Here is a 25,771-nt window from a genome sequence, read left to right on the forward strand (position 1 = left end):
ATTTAAATTCTTTTTACCCCAGGTAAAACGTGTTATCCAGAACAGGACACATTGTGTAAATCAGAATGCCAATTATACAATTGGAACTCTGTAAGGTCAGATGGGTAGGAACTGCAGCAAACACTTGTTACTGCTTATGTGTCTGTGCTGACCTGCTAATTCCTGAGAGAACAGGGATTTCTAGCAAGATGATATAATTTAAGGAAATGTAAACTACACTGTTATAAGATACCATTCTGCTTCCTCTTCCCATAGGAGTGAGAATTGGGAAGTGTGATGTGTCTGCACAATACAACACTGAACGGTGCCATAATATGTTAATTGATCTTTAGTGCAACTAATACTGTCTTATCTACCACTCTTACAGGAATTCCTTATAAACAGCTGACTGTAGGTGTCCCCAAGGAGATATTTGAGAATGAGAAGAGAGTGGCTCTATCACCGGCTGGAGTTCAAGCCTTGGTTAAACAAGGCTTCAATGTTGTGGTGGAATCTGGTGCTGGAGAAGCTTCCAAATTTTCTGATGACCATTACAGAGAAGTTGGAGCAAAGATCCAGGGGACCAAGGAAGTTCTGGCTTCTGATTTGATTGTCAAAGTAATTGCTTTATTAACGTATTTCCTATTATATTCTTTTGGATAAATGCTTAAGTCAGTTTTTTTCTGATAGTCTGCTGAAAGTTCAGCAAGTAAACTCCTTGAAATCAATATTTTTCATTCTAAGTTCTGATTTAATTTTAGTCTGTCTTTTTTTTAATAGCTCAGGTGTGCACCTACTGTAATAAACTAGTAAATTGCAGCATTGATGAAATTGAAAATAATTTCTTATCAAGGTTTTCACTAACCTTGGAGGAGTTGTTTTCTAGAGCAAGGTAGACTAGTTCCAGATTCTAATCAGATGGAAACCCTGCTCCAAGAAACTTTTGCTCCAGAATTAGTAACATACATTCGAGTTACTCTTTAGAGAAAGTTTCTTGGAATTTTGAAGACACAAATTTCCAGCTTTTTTCAAGCAGGCATCCAACAGTTCCACAGCCACAGTATGTTTTGGAAGACTGCTAAAAGTGAAGTTGTGTGAGAGGTACTAAGTCATGTAGAGTCTTGAAGGAAAAAGGAAAAAGCCCTTAGTCTTGATGTTGAGGCTTCATTTAATGGCTCCATTTGAAGAGTCCTGACAGGATTGAACATAGAATTTCTGTGAGCTAGTTTGTGAAGAACCCTTTGAAGTAGGTTTCTTTTTGAAGAAAAGACAGAAAACGCAAAGTGAATGCAGCTCAAGATGAGTGTCTGCTGGACTTCATGCTTGAAATTTCCTGCATATAATGGTGAGGGCTAGAGCACCTCTTCTATGATGAAAGGCTGAGAGAATTGGGCTTGTTCAGCCTGGAGAAGAGAAGGCTCTGGGGAGACCTTACAGCCCCTTCCAGTGCCTGAAGGGGCTACAAGGAAGCTGGGGGGGACTTTTTACAAGGGCCTGTAGTGACAGGACAAGGGGTAATGGGTTTAAATTTGAAGCGGGGAGGTTTGGATTAGATATCAGGAAGAAATTCTTCCCAGAATGGGTGGTGAGACACTGGAACAGGTTGCCCAGAGAAGCTGTGGATGCCCCATCCCTGGGAGTGTTCACGGCCAGGCTGGCTGAGGCTTTGAGCAACCTGGTCTAGTGGAAGGTGTCCCTGCCCATGGCAGGGGGGTTGGAACTAGATGGTCTTTAAGGTCCCTTCCAACCCAAACCATTCTGTGATTCTATGGTTCTAATTAGTGATTTTTAGCCTGTAGACCTTAATTGGCACATCTCTTCAGTTTTTGCTTAAAAATGCTGGGTTTGGGGGCAGCTGTCTGTTTTTCTGAAGGTGTGTGCTGACTTACTGCCCTGTCAGCAGCCTGCCTAGAGCTAATTCTAGTATGTAGACTGCGGTTAAGAAGTGCAGTTACTCAGCTCAGTTGTGTAAACAACCTTCAGTATACTTCTGTCCTTGTGTACGTTGTGGATGGGAACAGACAGACTTCAGGTTGGGAGAAAGGAAGTTGCGTGTGTTCTGATTTATTTCCTCTCATTAATTTGGAAACTTCTCTCTTTCTTCAGGTGAGGGCTCCTGCATATAACTCTGCTTTAGGTGTACATGAGGCAGACCTTTTTAAGACGGCGGCTACCCTGGTCAGTTTTATCTATCCAGCACAAAATCCAGACCTCCTGAAAAAACTTGCAGAAAAAAAAACTACTGTCTTGGCTATGGATCAGGTTCCACGGGTCACCATTGCTCAGGGATATGATGCGCTTAGCTCCATGGCCAACATTGCTGGGTATGAGTCTTACTTTGGTTTTTTTCCCAGCTTGAGTAGGTATAGTTGATTTAAAAGTCACATGTTTCAATATTAGGTATATCTAAACCAATTCTGTGTCTGTTTTCATTCACCTGTTTCAAACAGGATGGTGCTGTTGGAGGTGCCAAGCTGCATAAGTTTTATACGGTCACCTTTGCAGCAGATCAGAGGAAGACTTAAAAAACCCCAAACTAAACACGAAACCAAACAAAAAACCCCCAACCAGCCAAAACTGAAGGCAATTCTCCTAATTCGTGAACTGTTTTGTCTAGTGCCTTTTTTGCTCTGAACTAGATCAGAGCAGTCTTAAAGCTATCCTTAAGATGTCTTGAATACAGATTGTCTGTTGCTGTGATCTGATGTTGTTGGGCACTAAGTAACCCAAACAGCAGTCAGCCTGGATACAGTGTGGTGACAGGTGTGAACAAAAGACCAAAAGCTCTTGGATATCTTTGTGCTTTGAGACTGGTGTTGTCAATATTGTAGTGAATTAAAATGTTATCATCAAGCTGATTTCTGTTACGAGGTTCTGGAGTGCTTTATTTATGTTTTCTTGGTTTTTACTTAGATGATGTCTGTGAGGCTTGGAGAAGGCTGCTAGGTTTTATGGTCACTAGCAGTATACATCCACGTACAGATTTGGTTCTCTCTCTTGTTTTCATTCTGTGTAACTTTACTAAAATATGGAAATTGATAATGTTTTTAAAGGTAGAAAATCTATAGGCTGTATCCCAAATTAAAACTAATTTTATGGCATACAGACCTCCATATGTCCCTGCTAAAGATAGACAAGAGAGTGGAACGGGACTGTTGAATCACAGCACTGTTGGTAAAAATGCAAAAAAATGTGCACTGCTCTTAAGAAAAGATATAATTGCACGTTCATCAGCATTTTCAGATAGCTCTACTGATGTTAACTTGAGTGTCCAGCCATCCAGGAATGGGTGGCTGCAGAGCAGATGGGGCAAAAGGAGTACAGATTAAGCTATGTGCCCTAAGCCGTATAGCTCTGCGGAGTTAAGGTCAGACTATCTTTTTTGAATGTATGCTTGGGTGTCTGAGTGAGTTTACTCTGGGTTTTGCAATTGCTTGTGCTTGTTTCCTTCCTTAAAAAGCCGGGTTACAACCTTTGAAGGTAGCTTCAAAGACCACATAGTTGACTTGTGTCAAGTTACGTGTTTTATTGTTCAGGTAAAATCTTATTTGTGGGAGTAAATAGTTGTGGGCATCCAATATATTGCAGTCCAAAAATTCTGTCTGAATATGGATTCCATGATTTAAAAAAAAAAAAGGCAAGAAATAGAACAAAGACTATTAACATTGTGTTCAATAGTAAAATACTATATTTGTTTATGTATACCATGGTCCAGCATTAATCCTTTTGATTGCTGTCATGAATGGAATTGTACTGAGCCTTGGAAAATACTGATATGTGTTCATCCTTATTTGACAGTTACAAGGCTGTGGTACTGGCAGCAAATCACTTTGGTCGATTTTTCACGGGTCAGATCACAGCAGCTGGTAAAGTTCCTCCCGCAAAGGTATGTGCAATTAAACAGATACTGTGGCAGAAAAGTAGGTGAGTTCCTGAGCACAGCTGCTGAAACTGTTATAAGGCTTTTTTCCAGCCTTAGCACTAGTTCTAGAGACTTTAGAAACCCCTATAGTTATTCCCATATCAATTTTTATTCACTACCTATAGTGTTCTTTTTTTTTTTAAGTAATAGAAAAATTTGAGTTTTATTTGTTTGCGTAGTTTTAAATGTCAGACTAGCTATGGATGGATTTTTCCACACCCCAGATGTGAAGGGCAGGGGAGCAGTTAAGGAAAGTCAGAGTTGATGGGTTCATTGAAGGCTGAGATGACAAGGATTGTTTGATTGGAATTGCAGGTGGATTGGGTTGAAGAGAAATATTGAAAGAAGAAAAAGGAAGATAACATGTACTTAACTTGCATGAACTGTTAGCTAAAGTTGAGTTGACTATCAGATAAGTGAAGTTAGGAGTTAGAGCTCTTAAACTGTTAGAAAGAGGGATGAACTAAACTCTTAGTCTGGGGTAGCTTTACCAAAGTAATTTTGTGTTCTGTGTCCTAAGGTAGCTTGTTCCAATGGTTGATCAATGAGATATGTCTGCAGTTGTGAAAGCAATGCAATGCTGCTGCTATTCTAACCAGCTCTAGTTTTAGTTTATGCTCCAAGTATGATGATGGTATCGTTCTAGGTCTTGATCATCGGAGGAGGAGTTGCTGGCCTGGCTTCTGCAGGGGCAGCTAAATCGATGGGTGCAGTGGTTCGTGGGTTCGATACTAGGTAGGTGTGTGAAAATGGTAGTAGCAATCTGAAATTATTTCAAGGTTAAGTGGTTTCTGGCTGTATTACAATGAAAGCATTTGTACTGCATTGAATCACAATTAGTTTCTTACCATTTTTGTTCCATCGTTATTCTGCCATTTTTTTTATACCTTAGAACAGCCAAACCTTCTGAGGAGTAGTCCTCATTTAAATTGTTCAGAGCTATATGAAAATGAGAGAGATAGGGCATTTATCCATAATTTCACGTCTCTGTTCTTCAGGACACAGGGAAAACAATAAAATAATATTTATGCCCTCATTTATAGCTTGCTTTGATCCAGGTTCGTAGCACCATACTCTCATTCTTCTCTACATTCCTGATCGCAGAGAGGCCAGATTGAAGAATGCTTTGGAGAGACACTTCTTTCAATCTGCTGAAGGAGAGAAAGAGGTCAAGTTACTTTATTTATGAGACTCAGGTTGAAAGAACAGATACTGCAGCTGAAGCTGCTTTCCATGTGTCCCTCCTTTGTGTTTGGAAGGATTATTTTGTCTGATAGCCATTTTTTAGATCAGTAGACTGGGAAAATTACAGGGCACATTTTTCTTGTAGCTACAAGGACTGCAAATGTGATTATTTTTCCTTTGAAATGACCTTCTTATATTGAATTTATATGTGCGTAATAATTTATTAACATTAGAATTAGTTATACATGTTGTTTTTATGCAGAAGTGGCATCTAGTCCTACTTAGCTATATCTAATATGAAAGAATAAGAATTAATAGATCTGCAGATTTATGATGTGCAATGTGAAAAAACCTTCACTGTGGTTTGTGATAAATTCTGCATATGCCTTAAAACAAATTGGAAAGAGTTTATTTTTCTTAAATGCATGATCAAAATCTGTCTACAACTTTTCAGATTTTTTTAAATTCCCTTCCTAAGCAGCCTGTATACTTTTATCTTGGTATAGAAGAATGTGTGTGTTAAATCCTCTGCATGTTGTGAATGTTCACCGAACACTGAAACTTAGTCTCATTATTTACTGTGACATCACATGATGCAAAATAAATTACAGGTTTACAGGTTAACTGCAAAAAAAACCCACACCAAACAACATGGCAGCCCCAAACCTATTTTCCCTGGGAAAATAAGACTTACTGGTATTTCCAAATCCACAGATGAAAGACCGGGCCACACGTACTATATTTATCACCTACCTTAGGCATCTGAGTTTGGGCTGCAGGTTTACCTAGTCATGACTAGAGAAATGGGTGAGCAGAGTTAGTCAACAGTCAAGCTCCCAGTTATGAGACTTTCCTTACAGAAGCTCTGCTGACTGTACAGGAAGTGGTAGGCTGCCTTCATTCTGTGTCCAAGTGTCTTCATTAGGAACCTGAAATAAGCGATGCTATTACTTTTTCACTAAATACAGACAGCTGAGGGCTTCAGTTATGGTCTCCGTAATCCTAGAATAAATTCTAGATCTCTTATATGAGGAAAACTACTACTAAAAAAACCCAAGGAAAGTCGTGGCAGATTTTTAAAGTAGTGGTTGTTCTTTCTCCTCAATTTTCTATCCGTAGAGCTGCAGCTCTGGAACAGTTCAAGTCTCTTGGTGCTGAGCCTTTGGAAGTAGACTTAAAGGAATCTGGAGAGGGACACGGTGGTTATGCTAAGGAAATGTCCAAAGAGTTTATTGAGGCTGAAATGAAACTCTTTGCCAAACAGTGCCAAGATGTTGATATTATCATCACTACGGCACTTATTCCAGGTATGTTTTATGTGCAAGAAGCTGATTTTCATTTATCTTAGATAAGTTGGCATTTTCTGGAGCTGTGCCTGCAGTGAAAACAGAAGTGTTAATGAATTATGTCTGTGTTGGCCTGTAACCTATCCCTTCCCTCACAAATGCCTGGTTTTAAAGCATATGTCTTTTTTTACAACTTTTTTTCCCACACTCTAGCAGCCTTTGACTCAGTATCGTAATGTTTTCTTATTAAACAATGAGTAGGTAGTGATAAAGTAAGAACATACAAGTTTTTTGCATATCTGTTGCATCACTGCTACTTCTGTTTTCTCTGATACTGAAACATAGTGGGGTAGTGCTGTGGTTTTAGTGCTTTGTATTGCACAACGTGTGTCTTCTAATAACTTATGATGTACTGTGATGCTTGGTGGTGGCTTTTTTTTTTCCTTTTGGTTATGACTTGAATTGTAAGATTGGATGTGGTCTGTTCATTGAGGACAAAGTTGGACTTGCCAGCATCTTTGGCAGACTGCCCATGCATACCTTTTTTATATGCTTGGGAGCAAGATGTTCTACCATCTCTTCTCTCTGCCTGCATAAACAAGCCTTCTGTGACATTTCATCCTAGGTACTGATTGCTTGAAAATTTTTATTACAAAAATAAGGTTTAGGGAGAGAGAAGGGGAGAGCTCATCTGCGTTCTACAGATAAAAAGCTGTGTTTTATGTTTAACACACTATGCCTTGTCTTGTCAGGCAAAAAAGCTCCAATCTTGTTTAAGAAAGATATGATTGAATCAATGAAGGAAGGTTCTGTTGTTGTGGATTTAGCTGCAGAAGCAGGGGGAAACATTGAGACTACAAAGCCTGGAGAAATGTATATTCATAAGGTGAGCACTTTAGCCTGCAGTTTGCTCAGTTGGCATGAATTTGCATTGTGTTTTGTAAACTGTATGCTGAAAATAAATAGCTGATTTTGTTATTAAGGGTTAAGTAATCCTTTGGATTTGCATTTGGTCACTAGTCATCTCTCTTATGTGTAACAATTTGAAGATTTTTAAAGAAACAAATACCTTTGTATAGTGTTAATTTGGTTAAGTATGGAAGTGTTACTACTTAGGAATCTGAGCCCAGTGATTTATCTGAGTTGAGGGTCTGGTGTGATTTCTATTTCTTGGTTTACCTAAAGAGATAGCAGTAGCAGTATCTTCTTTGACTTGCTCATCACCTCCCACAGCTGGAGATTAACAGTCCCTGCCATAAGTAGGCTAAACCAGTTCAGACTGTGTCAGTGTTTACTTCACTGCACAGTCTCTGGCTTAGCTCAGTATGATTTCAGCTTCCAGATGGTGCTGTCTTTGTAGGTCTCTAGGCTCACCAACATGAGTGTGTCTGCCCTAGAGTAACCACAGCACTTGTAACCCGGACTAGGAGTAGTGTGAATTGGTTCACTGAATCAAGCAATTTTGCTCTGGACTGAACTAACTGTTTTGATTTTGCTCCAGTGTTACTGGCTCAGTTGAGAGCTTGTTTTCTACTTTCTAGGTTTTATTTGTGATACTTGCGAGAAATCTGCTAGCAGTTACAGAAATCCAAGTGATGAGATTTAACGTAGCAGGTTTCCAAGGTGGTTATTTGGTAATGGTTGTGCTGCTCTAGGGAAGCCTGTAGGACAATGCTGGATGGTGGTTATTAAGACAAGTAGGGCTGTGTGTGTTTATGTCATAAGTCACGTATTGTATTTGGCTTTGTGATTTCCTAGGGCTTTTGAGGCCATTGCTTAAAAACTGAAACTAGAGCATGTAGAATATAAATAAGCAGATACTTGTATGAAGAATTTATATGGAGAGGTTTTAGTCAAAGGAATATTACCCGTGTGTAGTGTGCTGGCACTGAGCTGTGGAAGAGAGCAGCAGTGCAGAGCTGTTAGTGCACCAGAGTATAAGAAACCAGAGTTCCTGGAAGCATGCATGGATCTTACCTGAAGTTGCAGGAGCAGTGTTTTAACACCAGCCTGCTTGAACATGATGAGTGTATGCCAGCCTCAGCTTCCCATACTCTCCAAAAGCTCAAGAGCCTTATAGCTCGGAATACTCACAGTTGTTCTTTAAATGGTGTGGGTATATTACGTTACATCTTTTTACATAAGTGTGAACCTGGGCATATTACTTGCACAGCTAGCTAGCTCTAAGGAATCTCACTTCATTCTGGCCTACAGAAAGTTGCCTCCAGTGCATGCCCTCTAGGAAGAATTTAGAAGATGCGAAACACTGGGCAGGAGAATCTGTTACCTGTCTGCTTTAGGAAGCTAAGTTCTAAGAATGGTATGGTTTGGAGAGGACAAGCTCTTGCACAGTACATCTTCCTTTCTAAGTAGTAGTCTTGTTGGTAATAGCATTTAGCACCCTTGTGTTTGATCACGTTGAATTCTGTAACTCTTGTTACAGTGAGTAATCCTCTCCTGACTGAATAATGTTAGAGGTGCAGGTGACAGTTTTAGCTGGGATTGAAAACAGAAGTGAAACAGTTTGTATATATATTTTCAGAAGGATATATTGGAAGAGATGCTGCTTCTTCGATATTGAACTAATCCTTAATATTTTACTTGAATTTTTTTCAGGGTGTTACACACATTGGTTACACAGACCTGCCTAGCAGAATGGCTACTCAGGCCAGTACCCTCTATTCCAATAATATTATCAAACTCCTAAAGGCTATTAGTCCTGACAAAGAGAACTTCTACTTTGATCCAAAAGATGAATTTGATTATGGGACTCTGGATCATGTTATTAGAGGAACTGTAGTTATGAAGGTAAGTCAGTAAATATTCTCTTCTTAATTTGTGAGTACATACTTTCACATTTATCAGTGTTGTCTCTTTAAAATGCATTTAAAGGTACTGCATGCCAGTAGGCTTTAGGTGGACAGTGTGAGCAATCGTGTTTGTATTGAGCTGAATATTCCTCTATCCCTTTTGCGAAGACAAGCCTCTTTGCTTTTGTCTTATTGTCGTGGTGAAACAAATACCTCATGTCTAGTATTGAAAAATAGGAAAAAGATTAAATTTGCATGTTCTAGTCATGTGATAAAAGCATAGTTGTTTGAAACATTACTGTAGGACCAGATAAACATTAATAATTTCCCCCCTCCCCTTTTTTTTTTCCCCTAAAAATACATGTTTCTCTTCTTGTAAAAGTAACTTCAGAAAAATACTGCTGGAACTAGAATACGCAGGATGCTTTAAACCCTACTAGGAAATAATGAATTACAAACTTAGGGCATGGGCCACTATGGGCTCTCCTCCTGGAACTATTAGGAAATGATAATTTGCAGTTTAGGTAAGAGGCATTAATTTCTGAGTTTTGCTGCATCATAGTGCCGACATGTCTTAATGCTTATGGTACTGACTCTGGTGGAGGCTTGCGTTGACTTCAGGTCTCCCAGGTCACTGAAGTGTGTACAGCTCTGGTCTGACAGCTCCACCAGCTGAAGAACAGCAAGAAATGTGACACATCATGCTTGGTCCCCAGCTCTGAAGTCTGAGCAGGTTCCGATTGCAGTTCAGATCTGTAGCAGATTTTGCTATTTCCAAAACCCTGTTTTGTTTTGCTTAAGTATTTTCCATTGAAGGAACTGTACTTCTTTGTTTTGGTTTCTGCCTCCAAGCCTTGTGCTGTGTTTCCACAAGGTGCTCTTGGACACTGGTATTAAATTTGGTCTGAAAAATGTGTAAACCAGCATGGTTAACTTGGTCAGACTGTACTGATCACCCAGCCTTGCAACCTTCTGCTGATGCAGAAAAGGCATACGTTCCTGTGGCATGGCTGTAGGGTGTTAAGACTTACGAGTTGCAGGATTAAGAAGAGTAGGCTTCTTTAATTATGAAGTGTTTACCGTGTTAGGGGTAACTGTAAATATCTCTTGTCAGGATGGCAAGGTGATTTTCCCAGCACCTCCACCAAATAACATTCCTCAAGGAGCCCCAGTGAAGCAGAAGACTGTAGCAGAGCTGGAAGCGGAAAAAGCAGCTACTATTACACCATTTAGAAAAACTATGACTAGTGCATCTGTATACACAGCAGGTAGGCAACTTCCAGAGCTGGAGAATCGGCGTAGAGTGCTCCTTATTTGGCTAATACTTTTGACTCCTCATTGTGCTCATTCAATTTAACTAGTTGGGAGAGCAGTTGATTGGCTGGTGTATCCTAGTGCAAAATCAGTGCAATGTAATAGCTGTTTTTGAGAGGGATAATAAAATTTTAGAAACAACCAAAAATATTAACATTTCAAGCACTGCTGACTCATGCTGTGTGCATGTATGTGTGTTTGGCTTTATTTAAATATCAGTAAAATACTTAAAATTCTGAAGGACTCCTGCTAGGGACTGTCTCCATACTTTGCAGGAATGGTATTGGATTGTTTCTGATTTCTTCAAACCTTAATGTATTGTATGAGACATAAATGCCCACAGGCTACTGAAGTACTGAGAACAGGACATTTGTCTTGACAAATAGATACTGGCTCTTCTTGTTATTTGCTATTCTGTGTGCATCAGAACTTCTGCGTGATGTAATTAATGAACTGACTATTCTTAATTTTAACCTCTGTTCTTCATTTGCATGCTTTGAGTCTTCTGAGTAGCATCTCAACATTATTGTGACTCTTCCACATTTTTGCTATGGAGCGGGAGAGTGACAGGATTCGGTGTTGGTGCAGAAACCTATCTTTGCTGTTTTGTGTGCGTGCATAACGAAGATGTGTGTATAATATTTACGGTTTTATTTTCTGTTGTATTAGAAACACTAGCACTGAAAGAGCCTTGTCATTGACAAAGATGATCTAACTGATATTAAAGCAACTCCATGCCCCAAACTCCATTTTGCCTTTAGCTCAATACTGGACTCGTGTTACACAGACTGTAATAGTAAGAAACCATTGAAACGTTACTGAAAAGTTTTTTGCTATGCTTTTCTTCTAGGTTTAGCAAGCATGTTAGGGCTGGGCATTGTAGCTCCTAATAATGCTTTCACGCAAATGGTGACGACATTTGGCCTAGCTGGAATAGTGGGGTACCATACGGTATGGGGTGTGACTCCTGCTCTTCACTCTCCACTCATGTCAGTGACTAATGCTATCTCAGGTAAGTAGCTGACACACAACTGCTTATTTTCTATTTGAAGTAGGTACAGCTCCTTTTTCTCAAACTTGAGACAGAACTCTGCTAATAGGCCTTTTAAAATGCCAAAGAGCGTAGTACCTCTTTGCATGTCTGAGTTTACTTTCATAAATAGCAAAGACACCTGAAAGATAGTCTTCCTGAGAGTATGTTTTTTTCAAAAGGGCACATGTGGTGCTGTTTAATTTTCATAAGTTTTTTCACTCTTAACCTGTTGGCTTTACAGAGTGATGCAGTTTCTCTTTTCATAGAACACATCTTTGTGCTCATCTCTTCAAAATGTTGACCTGAAAATAACTTGTCTTTCATATTTTCTGCATTCTTTTTTTTTTTCTTTCCTCAAAGTAGGTGTTTTGAGGGGAAAAAAAGAAAAAAGTTCTTAGGTGACCCATAAGATTCATAACTCTATAAATATGTAAGATTATATATATATCTGTATGTGTATATGTGACAGGTCAGGAGCCTCATCTACTTTGTTAAAAGCGGTTTCTTTCATTGAACAAGTACCCGGAGGCTCATTCTGTACTTGAGGCACTGTACTTCAAAACTATATTCATATACATTTTTTTTTTCTTTTAAACAAATTTGTATTGCTAAAAAAGACCATGGTAGTCTTGGTTGAAATAGTAGTGTGTAGAGCTGGTGTCAGAATGCGAGTTGACTGCTATCTGACATCTGAAAAGAAACTTGCTATAGGTATAGAGCCTTTTAAGGGAAGTTAACACTTTTTTCTCTTTTAAATAGGACTAACTGCAGTTGGTGGGCTGGTATTGATGGGAGGAACCTATCTCCCTGAAAACACTCCTCAGAGTCTGGCAGTGCTTTCAGCCTTTATCTCTTCAGTCAATATTGCAGGTATGAATGTTAGGTTTTCTCTTGAGGGTAACTTTAAAGCACTGGTGTGTTTCTTTTTTTTTCCTAGCTCTTTAATTGTATAGATTCTAGAAATCCTATTCTGGGAATGGGATCTGAGAACATCCATTAATAAAGAACTCCATGTCCCCTTGCCTTCCCCCTCTCCCTCCCAAATTTTCAGACTAGTTACTGTCTCTGGTTAGCACACCTTGCAGTGTAACCTTTACTTTTGGAAAGCGTTTTTCTTTTACAGAATCCTTTGGGTGATGATCATGTGAAATATCTTTTCCTCTATATCCCAGGATAGTACTGCATTTGACTTTTTTCTACTTGAAAGATATACCAGTGGCATAGAGCAAAATTCTGCTTGCTGGAGCTTCAGAAGTCCCAGCTTCACAAATAGATAAAGTGAGCAATCTGACTTACTACTGCTTTTTGCTACAGTAGATACAGGAAAGGACAGTCATAAACTAAACTGAATCCTACAGTCAGCACAGGGTATGGAGCCAGAGCAAGTCCTCCAGGCTTTCCAACTCCTCCTTTTATGAATTTCCTCTAAAGGTTAAATAAGACAACAGGATCTCACCTGTATTACACCTTTGTTTCCTGGTGGTTTCCAGATTACTAGCTTTTCAGAGGTTTTATTGGTGTGAGTTGCTAACTTTGTGTGGGTTAGTCAAAAATTTCTTCTTTTATAGCTTGTCATGTGCTTAGTTCCAGACTTTATTTTTGTAAAATTTTTCCTTTACTTTGTCCAGGTGGGTTTCTAGTTACACAGAGAATGCTGGATATGTTCAAACGTCCCACAGATCCTCCTGAGTACAACTACTTGTACCTACTTCCTGGTGGTGTATTTGTAGGAGGCTATGCAGCTGCTCTCAATGGTGGCTATAACATTGAACAGGTAAGATACCTCTGTGGCTCTTAGCCCACTGTTCACAGCGTGGTATGCTTCTTCACTGCTTACTCTGTTAAGGTCTAAGTAGCAAGTTAGCCATGGTCTTTTCATCAGCTGTGTATTCCCACAAGGCTACTCTGAAGCTAATTAACCTTAAGCTTGTAATCTTACCCTAGGTGCTGAATTGCAGATTTTAAAAGCTTTGGTTTCCCTTACCCCTATCCTCCCCTCCTTGTAAAGCAGCAGGTACTCCGTTACTTATTGGACGGTTTTCCTTAATTACAGCTTAAGTATAAGGATGACTGGTTTACACAATTCTGAAAATCCAACTTGGTGTGACAATTGAAGTAGATGTGACATCTGGATGGGATAAGATTTCAGCACAGAGGGATGTACAGGGATCACACCTTTTACAGTACACTTTTGTTTGCATCTGTTTTAATATTGCCGTCTGTGTTTGGAAAAAGTGAATCCAAACATACTTTTATGTTGGGATCCTAGAATAGATTTGATTTTTTTTTTAGTTATCTAGACATGTACAGCTAAGTTCATTTAAGTTTGTTTATACTTTTTGAAAACAGGAGTTCAGGTATGCCATAAGGAAATTGTGGAACTATTCCTGTAACGAACAAGACAGTTTAGGGTTTGTACTAAAGAAAAACTTGCTTCTGAACTGATGAAGACAGTTGGCTTGACTCAAGTTTAGTATTCTTGGTGTAGATAAACAAATGTCAAAGGAGGGAAACAGTTTTAATAGACATCACATTTTAATTGGCCAAAGTCACATCCTGTACAACAGTTTCTCACAGTCAAGAGTTTTGACTTCATTTGAGAACTGTGGCTTATACAAATTCTGGAGAAATCAGCCCTTTTCTGTAACAAACAGCAAGATTTTGATAATGAGTATGCAATTTGTCTCTGCTTCATGGATGCTTACTGACATTTTTCTTATTTTGAAGATGATGTATCTGGGCTCAGGCTTATGCTGTGTTGGTGCCCTGGCTGGTCTGTCCACCCAAGGAACAGCTCGCCTTGGAAATGCTTTGGGTATGATTGGTGTTGCAGGAGGTCTAGCAGCAACTCTTGGAGGCCTTAAGCCCTCACCTGAATTGTTGGCGCAGATGTCGGGTGCAATGGCTCTTGGTGGTACCATAGGTACGTGTACGATACCATAACAGTATATGCTCTGTACCTGCACTTACGCAAGCTGTATGTACACAAAATATTGTATAGCTCACAGGCGAATTGACTGATTGCATAATGTGCGTTTATGGTTTGTGTATGATATTTTGAAAATACGTGAACAAATAATCCTAAGTCCTAGGGTTTTATTCGTGCGTCAGGATGTGGTAAAGAATGGAGAGACTGGTGGAAGAGCAGGAGCACATCATCTCTCTTAGGGAAACTGGCTACGCAGAGGTGAATGAACTTGCCTAGCTTCATACTTCCATACAGTTCCTCACTGAACATTGCTAAATTCCTTTTTTTTTTCCCCCACACTGTGCTTTCCTCACAGAAAATGAATTTCTCAATATTTAGTGAAGCTTCAAAGAATATGATATGCTTTATTCTTCTCTCTAATTTCTGTAATACCCTCGTTACACAAAATACACATATGCAGCTTTCAGTTAAATGCCATAGCAGTTTAGTGTTGAACAAATTTTTCTGTTGGAACAGGTGTGTGTGTACCTACGTTCATTGCATACTGAACCATGAGATATTACTTTCTAGCTGCACAGATTGGTTGTATTTTGTAAGTCTTCCCTTCTGTTTTCGCGTCTCAATAGGTTTGACGATTGCTAAACGCATCCAGATTACAGACCTGCCTCAGCTAGTGGCTGCTTTCCATAGTTTGGTTGGTTTGGCTGCTGTGCTCACCTGTGTAGCAGAATATATGATAGAATATCCTCACTTCGCTACTGATCCAGCTGCAAACCTCACCAAGATTGTGGCGTACCTTGGCACGTACATTGGTGGAGTGACTTTTAGTGGCTCTCTTGTTGCCTATGGAAAGCTGCAAGGTGAGACTTTCCGTTCAGAACTGAAGTATTTGTTGAAGGTTTCCCACCCCATCAGGTTTTAGCTCTGCCGTTAGGCTGCTTTGTAATGGGAAAGACACCTTGTATTTTGCATCAGGTAGAAGTTTATATATTTCATTCTTAGGAATGTACTTTCTTCATTTTAATTCTGCTTAATTTGTGTACAGCTTTAGTTATGACAAGTTTTCCTTCAGTGCTTGGACATGCTGCTGCTATTAGTTACCTAGTCACGTAAGCTTTCCTCAATTCATCTTGCCTAGAAATAAGTGTCGTTTTAGTGTTGTTAAGACAATACCTGACACTGTTCCTCTCATTGATTTTACTGAACTTCTGTGATCACAACTTCGTTTTTGTGAGCAGACATTCCTGGTGTTGCTGGACCCGGTGAGCACTGCTGATATTTATGGGGTTGTGTTCTTAGCATTGCAGGCTTCCTTCAGGGTACTGAAGGATACTGCTTGCAGTATCAGTTGAGACTGCTTCACTTGCAACCATTCAGTTCACTGTACATTCACCTACGCTGCGAACTCCATGCTCCATACCTCTTACTGTTTTAGTAAATATGCCTTCTAAATTAAATACTCACTAATACCTGATTCTTAGGCACCTGGACATTTCTTTTATTACATTTCTTTTTGGTTTTTCAATCACACATCTTTTGAGAGGCCGAGATAATACCTGTACTAACTTATGGCTGAGAGCTTCCTGTTACTATTCCTGTTTCTAGCTTTGCAATAGTTCCTTTGGGAAACATCTCTTTACTTTCTTCAGTGTTTGAGACCAGCCTTTGAAGGAGGAAGCATGAGATGGATGGAAAGCTGTCTTCTCTAATAATCTTTTGAAGGATTTGTCAGTAGTATGTATTTCTGATGCACTTCTGCTAAGTACTTACTCATTTATTTCTTCTTTTTTTTTTTTTCCTGTTCTCCATCTTACCCCTTCCACCCCTTCAGTGATTTGTGTGCATGTCCCTGGTGAACTTCCCTGCCTGTTTCAGTCCACTCTACTGTCTTTGCTTTGTTTTGTACCCCCCTTGCATTTTTCTATCAGCACAATGATAGTAAACTTGTCTATACTATGGTATAGGTAGTAGGTCACACACTTTGACCCTAGTCCTGAGACCATCAGTTCATTCTTTCCCTTGAATTCAGCTAAATTTAAATGAGGCACTCGGTAAGTAATTACTTAGACACAAAGTGACAACTTACATTATTTTTACTCTTTGCTGTTTTGTTTTGGGGGAAGGGGGGGAAGAATTATGTAATTATCTTTTTAAACTGAATGACACCAAGACTGAATCCTCTCTTCCCCTCAAGTCTCTGCCACTGTGGGAAGGTATGGGAAGTCTATGTGACTGGGGGTACTGGTGAGTTTAAAGCATTTGAAAGCAAGAGTGGTTATGTTTGGGGTTATCTGCATAGTCGTATTTTTCTAAGCACACAGCTTTTGAGAGACTGAGATAATACCTGTACTAAGAAGTTCCAGCTCACGGCTTCCTCTTACAGAGCTTCATACACAGCTTGTGAAGACTTGGGGCCAGAATGAAAGTACCTTTTTTTTTTTTTTGTTTTTAAAGAAAGGCTTTTCAAGAGAAGAGATTTTTGTGATTGTTCTGAAGCACTTCAGTGAGATGAGGAAGTAAAGCGAGTTTAAACGAGTATTTGAGAATCTAGAGGAAGTTTAAATGTGTTGCAATACTGACTCAGCACAAGTTCTCAACTTCAACTAATTTGTTTTATCTTCTGCCCCTCTCTTATTAGTTATAGTTTTTCTTTTGCTGATCTATTCAGTCCTCTCTGGGGCAAGAGACAGGCTCTCCTGCCTGTATGTCTCAGTCTCTGAATATGCATTTGATTGCAGGTATCCTGAATTCTGCACCACTGCTCTTGCCTGGTCGACATGCACTGAACGCAGGATTGCTGGCTGCCAGCATTGGTGGAATGGTTCCGTACATGATTGATCCCAGTTACACTACGGGAATTACCTGCTTAGGTTCTGTGTCAGCGCTCTCAGCCATAATGGTAAGTTGGGGAATTGTAGGAGGTGGAACAAAGTAAACAAGCAAGACTGTTCTTCAGCTTTGCAAGTTTCCTCTTAATGATTGCATTTTACTATTCTGTCATGATTGTCGTAGTGCCTGCACGCTAACTTGCAGTAGCAACTGTCTTGCCTAAATCTAGCTGTAAACTGGAACTGTTGCAGAGAACAGGCATGTATGTATATAATTACTTTCTACAGCTGTGACTTAATGGAGCATTTTATATAACCAACTGATACTTTAAAAGGCTTTTTGGAAAGTTTATCCTTAAAGTAGTTAAAAGAACACTGGATTTACAGGTTATCATGATAACTTAGTGAGATTATCCCCATATGTAACTTCTCCCATTCGCTCACACCAAATTTACGCTGAGTATTACCATTATGTAAACTGAATCTAGCGAAGACTGGTCAGTATGAATCCTTTAATGGTATGAACAGTTCCATGGAGCTGGTGGGGTATTTTTGCAATTAAGCACAGGAGGAGGACAGTGGAGTGCCTTCCTGTCCTCTTGCGGAAGGCAGAATCGGTAAGTCCAGTCCTCAGGCCACAGCTTCGTGTCTCCCACACTGAAAATGCATGAATAGGTTATTAGTAACTTGGTGTTTATCTTTCAGTGCTGCAGACAGACTGTCTTCTCTGAGTATTCTCCTTAGTCACTGATGTATTTTCTTTCCTTTTCCAGGGTGTCACTTTAACAGCAGCTATTGGAGGTGCTGACATGCCTGTAGTTATTACTGTCCTGAACAGTTATTCTGGATGGGCTTTGTGTGCTGAGGGCTTCCTACTGAACAACAACTTGCTGACCATTGTTGGTGCACTCATTGGCTCCTCTGGGGCCATCCTCTCTTACATCATGTGTGTGGTAAGAAGTCAGCAGAAACGGCTTGTTTTCCAACTGATGGAAAACCTTGTTCAGCATGTTTGCTAACAAGATAAGCAATCAGAAGACCAGACTGCTAGGTGCTTAGAGACTAGAAAATTCTTGGTTGAAACTGCTGGACTAGATGTCAGTTCTCTCTCTCTGGTTTGGAGAGATGAATTTGGGCTCAGATAGGTATGTTTACTTGTGCTCGGCTGTGTTTTTTAGTCATGTCACTCTGCATTGTTGTTAAATTTAAGCTAAATTTAAAATTTATCGGCAGGATATACTTTAAGTAGCGAGTTCCGTTTTTTAAAAAAAAAAAAGGTCGGTTTGATTAGGGTGATTTAGGGTGGTGTTTTATGGAGTGTAGGCAAGTGTGCTTTCTTCAGAGCAACTACTTTGAACTACCACGGGGTGGCAGCAGGCTTGCATTAATGTGTTGCTGATGCTCATGTCTGAGCAAACTCGAGCTTCCACTCGGTGTGTAAATCATATTGCATTAATTAGTAATAGTCTCCTTTTATCTGGAACATTTGTACAGAAGTCTCTTGTTTTCCCCTGTCTCTCCATCTTTTCAAAGGTGGAGAGATAAGGACTTTTAAGAGAACTGTTCACTGTGCAACAGCTGCCAACCTCCTGATTTCTTTGTTGTGTAATTCTGTTTTTTTCTGCTCTTGTGTTCTTGTATGATCAGTGTCGCTGTTCTCCTGTCCTGTTGTTTACCTCTGGTCAGCTCTGGCTGTCATCTTTTACATCATTTCTGCAGGCAAATAGTGTTTTTACGTTGTTAGGAATGTTTAGTATCACTCATCTTCTTTCTTGAGGAACAATTTTTAGAACAGCTTAAAATGTTTTTGTGCAGCTTTGTGGAGGTGAGCTCAAATGAACAATCCCAGGTATGAATTTTAAAGAATCGTGTTCCTTCTTGGATACTTTGTATCTCCTTACCAGAAGGAAATCAGCTTATGTGGCTCATGGGACTTTTTTTAATATATAAGTATGAATATATATGTATTTGTATACAGTCAGCGATTTAGTCCATATCATTAGAAAGGTGATGCTTATGCGCAACAAAGGAATGAAAAGGGTGTTCTTTTAAGATCAAATTCTTACAAGTCTTGGTGAAAATATGATCTGTTGGGTATATATTTACCAGTAGGTATACTCACTCTATACCTTCATTTTTCTTTTACTGTCCCCTTTCTTTTTTATGTATTTTATTGCTAGCTCCTCTCAGCACTCTGAAGTTTTGAAATACTTGCATCTGTAGGTAAATAGGAAACCTGGGGAAGTAATTAGCAAAACAGTTGGGCAGTGACAGTGACTCTCCTCTATGTATTTCTCAAATTTCAGGAAGTTTTTGAGGTAGTATTCTAGAAGTCTTGTGCTGCTTTACATAAGCTAAGACAGTTAAAGTTGATCAGCCACTAAATTAAATTTATTTTGTATAATTTCTGCACAATAAGAAGAATTTCTGGCCCAATACTTTTCTGCTTTACTTCCTTTAATGGAAATCATTACTTTTAAAAGCACTGGTATAATCAGGGGTTTCAGCGTCACTGTCCTGAAGCTGCACTTCAGGAGGAAAAAAAAATGCTCAAGAGTTTCGGTAAACTCTGCTTTAGGCTGTTGCAACCTGTGCTGATAAACCAACAGTTTTCCCCTCTTTCCCCCCACTCCACCCAGTATGACTTCCATCTGAGGCAGTATATTTATTGAAGCTAGTACATCTAGTACAGATGAGAATGTATTTGGGGAAACAATGGTTGAAACCTTATTTTTACAACATTTACAATTACTTTTTGTGACAAAGCTGTAGCTTGATCATCTGAAGCTTATTGAGATAATATCTTAGTGCTTGAGTTGGTAAAATTGGCCAGCATGTAGCTAATCACTTAGCTTTTGCCATCATATCTGCTTGGTTTTTCCACCTGTCCCTCTTTTGTGCCCATTGGTAGGCTGAGTTAAGGACAAAGAATTTCATTTAAAAACAGAGAAAGCAAAGCCCTGTATTGTTCAGTCATCCTGTGAACTGTGACTTCTTTTAAAACACTAACACAATCTGTTGTCTTCAGAACACTTGATTGTATTAGCATGTCCTCCTCCCTATTTTTTTGTGCAGAGGGAATGCTTGATGATTGCAACTGTAGCATTAGAATCAGTATGCTTAGGGATGTCAGAAATGCTTCAGGCTGAAGAGAAGCCATTACTTGGGATGATGGAACAGCAAGAGAAAGGAAAATTATGTCTTACAGATTCTATGCTGGCCCGTCACCTCTACGAGCTGTGTGGTTTCTGTGGGCACAGGGGAAGGACTTGGAGTTCTCAGGACTCAAAGGTTTATTTTTCCCTGGGCTGTAAGTTCCTGGCTGGTACCACCTGTGTATGCACAGCCGAGAGGCCCTGTTGCTGGCAGTTGGATTATCTGTGAATGGTGAAGCCTGCACCTTATTCATGGGTTTGTGGTCTGTGGTGGTAAAGAAGGTGAAAGAAGCTATAGAAGAGTTTCCACACTGTCCCTGTGATGAGTCGATTTTAGCTACATTGGTTGCAGCTGAAAGTTAATAGCTGCAACCAATACAGTTAATCAAGTTAATTGTTGCTCGATGAGGTCTGGGCTCATTCTGAAGCCTTCTGTACCACCTTTTTTTTTTTTCTTTTTTCCCCAGATTTCTGTCCTCTTTTCTAGGTCTCTGGTGTGGAGCCAAGCAAGTGTGCTTCAATCTCATGCTTGCTTTGTGTGAATTCTCAGATTTCTAACAGTATTTGAATTTTTATTTCCTTTGGCCTTATCTTAGTGTTGTGTTTTGGTTTAGATATGCATAGAAAGGTCTTTGCTTCTTGTTGCACATTCTAAGCTTACATCTGAAGAAGATATTTTCTGTTTAGGTTGTCTTACCTGACATTTAACTGATGTAATATACTAAACACTCTGTTTTACTCTTTGAAGGTTTAATATTGTGATACGTGGACTGGAGAGGGTCCAGTGCAGGGCCACTAATATGATGAAGGGCCTGGAGCACCTTCCATATGAAGAAAGGCTGAGAGAGCTGGGCCTGTTTAGCTTGGAGAAGAGGAGGCTGAGGGGGGATTTTATCTAAAGGGTGGGTGTCAGGAGGATGGGGCCAGGCTCTTCTCAGCGGTGTCCAGTGACAGGACTAAGGGCAATGGCCATAAACTGGAAAACAGAAGGTTCAGCCTGAACCTGAGGAAACCCTTCTTCCCTGTGAGGGTGACAGAGCACGGGAACAGGCTGCCCAGAGAGGGGGTGGAGTCTCCTTCCCTGGAGATTTTCAAAACTTGCCTGGACTTGTTCCTGTGTGATCTACTCCATGTGATCCTGCTCTGGCAGGGGGGTTGGACTAGATGATCTCTAGAGGTCCCTTCCAACCCCTACCACACTGTGAATCTGTGAATATCAAAGACAGTGTGTTCTTAGAGGGTATGAACTATTGCCTACTGCAGGCAGTAGAAAGATGCCGATTTCACTATGTTTGTGCGCCTTCTTTATAGTATGTGAAACAGTGGTGGTTTATCAGGATAAACAAAAGTTCTTTGAACATGTTCATTGTGCTTATTTGCTAGATTATGAATTTCACAGAATGTCGTGTCCTTTTAGGCTATAACAAAAAATCTATGGGGTTGCATGACTTGAAATGTCAGTGGAAAACGGACACTTGGAAACATAATTTTTTCATGTGGGTGTTTCTTCTCAATGTATGTGTGCTTCTCCAGATCCATTCTTAAATTTTGCAGTGGTTTCTGGGCTAGCGCAGCAGATGTATGACACACATGTTTAATTAAAGAAGCAATTTATTCTGTTCCTTCCTGCTTCTAAAGTTTTGTTTACTGCAGTTACAAGTTTTGCCTGCTTACAGATATTGCTTTGGGACCACACTCAAAAGGAGACATGCCAGTGAAAGCATTTAGCCAGTGGCTTTTCCTGGCTATATATCTACAGACCCGAATTTTCAGGAAGTGTTCTCCTCTTAAAGCTCCTAGTTTAAGATCTCTTGTTCCCCTTTGGTGCTCAGCCAGTAAGTTAATGGCCCCCTTCAGTTCATTACAATTTGTTTTGAGTTAGCATTTGGTTGGTTTTGTGTGGCTGCATAGCTTTGTGCTCTCTACTGTCTTGATGCTGTAGGAGCTTCGCTTCTGTACTACCTGTAAGAGCTACATGGTTTCCATGCTGTCATACAGCAGGTCTGTGCTTACATGTTGAATGGCGCAAGAACTTGACAAAACACCTTGCAAAAATTGTGATGTGTGTGCATATATGTATTTGTACGTTTTTTAAAAAAAACCACCCTGTCATCAAATATGCATTCTTTTACATCCCTCCTTTTTAAGAACAAAAAGACCAGTATTTGCTATTTGTGTTGACTTGGGAAAATGCTGGTGCTCTCTCATCACATGTGTGATGTAATGTGTTAGAAGCTGGTGTCTGGCTATTGTGTTAATCTGGGTCTCTGTTTTAAGGAGCCTGCTTTTAAGAAGTCTTGATTTTTAGGCAGGCAAAACCCAGTAGATAAGGACAGTTGTCAGGAAGGCTTTAATGTTTTCAGAAGCTTTCTATGTGAACATATCCTCTCCTTTATTTTTGGATTTTGTCTGATCAAAACCCTCTTGTCTTTCAGGCTATGAACCGTTCCCTTGCAAATGTGATTCTCGGGGGCTATGGCACCACGTCAACAGCTGGTGGGAAGCCCATGGAAATTACTGGAACGCACACAGAAATCAATGTGGACAATGCAATTGAAATGATAAAGGAAGCCAATAATATTATTATTACACCAGGTAAGACACTCTTGACTCATACAGCAAGATGTTCAGAGGATGTATTATTAAAAAGCCCCAAACAAACAAAATCCCCAAACAAAACAGAGGACTGTAGCCTGTCTTGCAGTTGCAGCATAGCAGCAGCATCTAAAATGTCGACTGGGTCTGTGGCATCACTTTTTGTTCCCAGGTCAGTCAGTATTCCTCTGTGTAGACATGGTATGCCACTTTATTTTTCCTTCTGTGTGTCGCTTCAAACTTTGTCCTATTTATTTAGATTTTAAATTCTTTAGGACAAAGACTGTCTTTTATAAATTATGTTCATGGTTCACTTTGTATACAGATGTTGTGGTGTGAGTTTCCAAGCACTACCACAGTACCAGTGGTACCAATAACAAAATATCTGTTAAGTTACCAAAAGAGAAGATTTTGTTTATGCTTCTCGTCTGCTTGCTCAATTCTACATTGTTTTATTAAAAAAAAACAGCAGAAAACTGTCTAAAACTTAGTGTACAATAAATACTGGAATTGAAGTAGAAAAAACTCTGAAAACCAAAACCCTGAGTTGCCTGAAACTGTTATGTTTGGTGTAGGCTCCTGTGGCTCATTATACATTCCCTGTTAGGGGAAGTCAGGTAGGGAATAGCTAAAGACTGCTTTTCCTTCAGCTGAATGACACAACTATTGTGTTAAATTAATTTTAGTGTTGGAATGACAAGAATGCTAAAGCAGAGTTCTCTTTTCACTTTGTTTCAGCTTAAATCAAAACATCAGTGGGGTCGGGTTCTAAGTTTTGGAAGTTACCTTTGTTACCAGCACAGCTTGCACACATGTTCGAGGACTTTGTCTCTTGTTCCTGTGGATGAACCTTCAGGACACCATTAATAATTTATACTCTCCATTTTCTTCCTGGGCATTATTGCTCTGATGAATTAATTCAGACAAAGACTGAAAGGATCATTTGCTACTAAAAGCGATATTCAACCACTAGATTTGTATTATGCAAATCCAAAAATCCGTTGAGGATGATGGTGGTGAACTAACCTGATAGTAGCCTCTTATTCAATTTTTCAGTGTACCAGTCTCAAACTTCCTTTTCTGGTAGAGAAAGGAGCATGTATTTTTGTGAAGCTGAAATAAGTTACTTTTGTTGTTTGACTGGTCAAACCACTGCACTGTTAGTGTTCAGGAGACCAAAAAAGAAGAGGTGAATTTACAGTAGTCAGGCTATTTTATATATATAAAAATGTTTTGCTTCTTTAATTTTAATTGTGAGAGCTTCTGTTTGTTTGGAAGGTATGCTTGCTGTCTGTAACTGTTATGTCTGCACTGAAACAGAAAAATAGCTTGACGTTTGGAAATTCTTTCAGGTTATGGTTTGTGTGCAGCAAAAGCTCAATACCCCATAGCAGATCTGGTGAAGATGTTGAGAGAACAAGGGAAAAATGTCAGGTAAGTACTTTCTTTGGTGAAAAATACTACATGTGGGTTGTGGGGGTGGGGTGTGGTTTTTTTTTTTCCATTCCATTAAAAACCCCTACAAGCCTTTGGTTTTGTTTAATTTTTCTTTCAGCAGTCATTATTACACTGATCTCTCTGTCAGAAATACTGCCTGGAGGAGTGCTCTAGTCTAACGTATAGCTGAATATCTAGAAATTTCATGCTTTACTATAAGAGATCCTTTACTCCCTTACACTCAAGTTTGATTTTAGGAAGTAGCTCCAGCAGTTGGAGAGTAATTTTTTGTTGTTATGGTTTGGTTTGGTGTCATGTTAAGTTCATTAAAAAAAGAATGGCTTTAAAATGGAATACTTATTTATTAAAGCAATACAAACTAACTTACCTTTCAAAAAAAGTAGGGTCCTTTGCATACATATGCACTGCCTTTGGATATCATAGTGTTCTTCTACAAGCAGGCAGTGATTTTTTTGTAAAATAAAAATTTATCATAGCTTTCTGTATTTAGCTTTTTGGATTGTGTTCAAGAGAACAGGTAAACAGCCTTTTCTAAAGGTGGAGGTTGGAAACTGAAACCAACCAGTTTGTGGAAGTATGTTACTGTGAGGAGTAATCACAACAGCTGACTTCAGTGCAGGGAGAATATTTTTTCTTTATGCCTGTAGTCAATGGGGAGGGAGCACAGGCCTAACTTAAGTGCTTTGAATTGCCTCCTAGAGAAACCTCCAGTAAGGGGTATTGTTTACTAGGCTAAAATAGGTGTAATATTGTATGGCCTAATTTCGTAAGGAAGTGGACCCCTCTGGGTAATAGTTCAAGGGGTGCAACTGGAATGGTTGAGGCTCCCTGGCAGGGGAAGAGAGCTGCCTGCAGTATGGAGAAGTGTTTGCTGGGGTCAGTCTGGTATGAAGTAGAAGAGTAGATCTTCTACTAGTAGAGTAGCAGGCTCTGCACCAAGAATATGGGACTTGTTTCTTTCCTGGGATAACTGACTTGCATTAACAGAAGTAATGCTTGCTAGTACACAGCAATGTTAAATGTTTTTGTTTAAAAAAAAATGTTTTTGTTAAAAAACAATGTTTTTTGTTAAAAAAATATGTACAGTAACATCCCATTCTGGTTGGCGTCTTTGAAACGATGCTGAAAAGAATTAACCACCCTATAATCATAGTCTTTTAGATTGGAGAAGACCGGTAAGATGATCAAGTCCAACTGTTAACCTAACACTGCAAATTCCACCACTAAATCGTGTCCCTAAGTGCTTTACCTGCACGTCTCCTAAATACCTCCAGGGA

At 39.5% G+C, this 25,771-nt stretch overlaps 1 protein-coding gene across 1 annotated transcript; it reads left to right on the top strand.

The window, feature by feature from the left end:
• Positions 1 to 367: 367 nt before the first annotated feature.
• On the top strand, positions 368 to 24,474 carry NNT (nicotinamide nucleotide transhydrogenase; the record flags this gene model as incomplete). The annotated part of the gene is made up of 17 exons (XM_010154036.1): positions 368 to 597; positions 2,086 to 2,303; positions 3,778 to 3,865; positions 4,548 to 4,636; positions 6,206 to 6,393; positions 7,125 to 7,258; positions 8,989 to 9,180; positions 10,297 to 10,450; positions 11,347 to 11,508; positions 12,289 to 12,399; positions 13,158 to 13,303; positions 14,257 to 14,452; positions 15,085 to 15,318; positions 17,197 to 17,357; positions 18,060 to 18,239; positions 22,877 to 23,036; positions 24,389 to 24,474. Coding segments are annotated over 17 exons (2,729 nt in total), but the record flags the coding sequence as incomplete, so codon positions are not given.
• Positions 24,475 to 25,771: the final 1,297 nt, after the last annotated feature.

Source organism: Eurypyga helias, unplaced genomic scaffold, assembly GCF_000690775.1.
Source record: "Eurypyga helias isolate BGI_N326 unplaced genomic scaffold, ASM69077v1 scaffold21006, whole genome shotgun sequence".
In the NCBI taxonomy this organism is placed as follows: Eukaryota; Metazoa; Chordata; class Aves; order Eurypygiformes; family Eurypygidae; genus Eurypyga; species Eurypyga helias.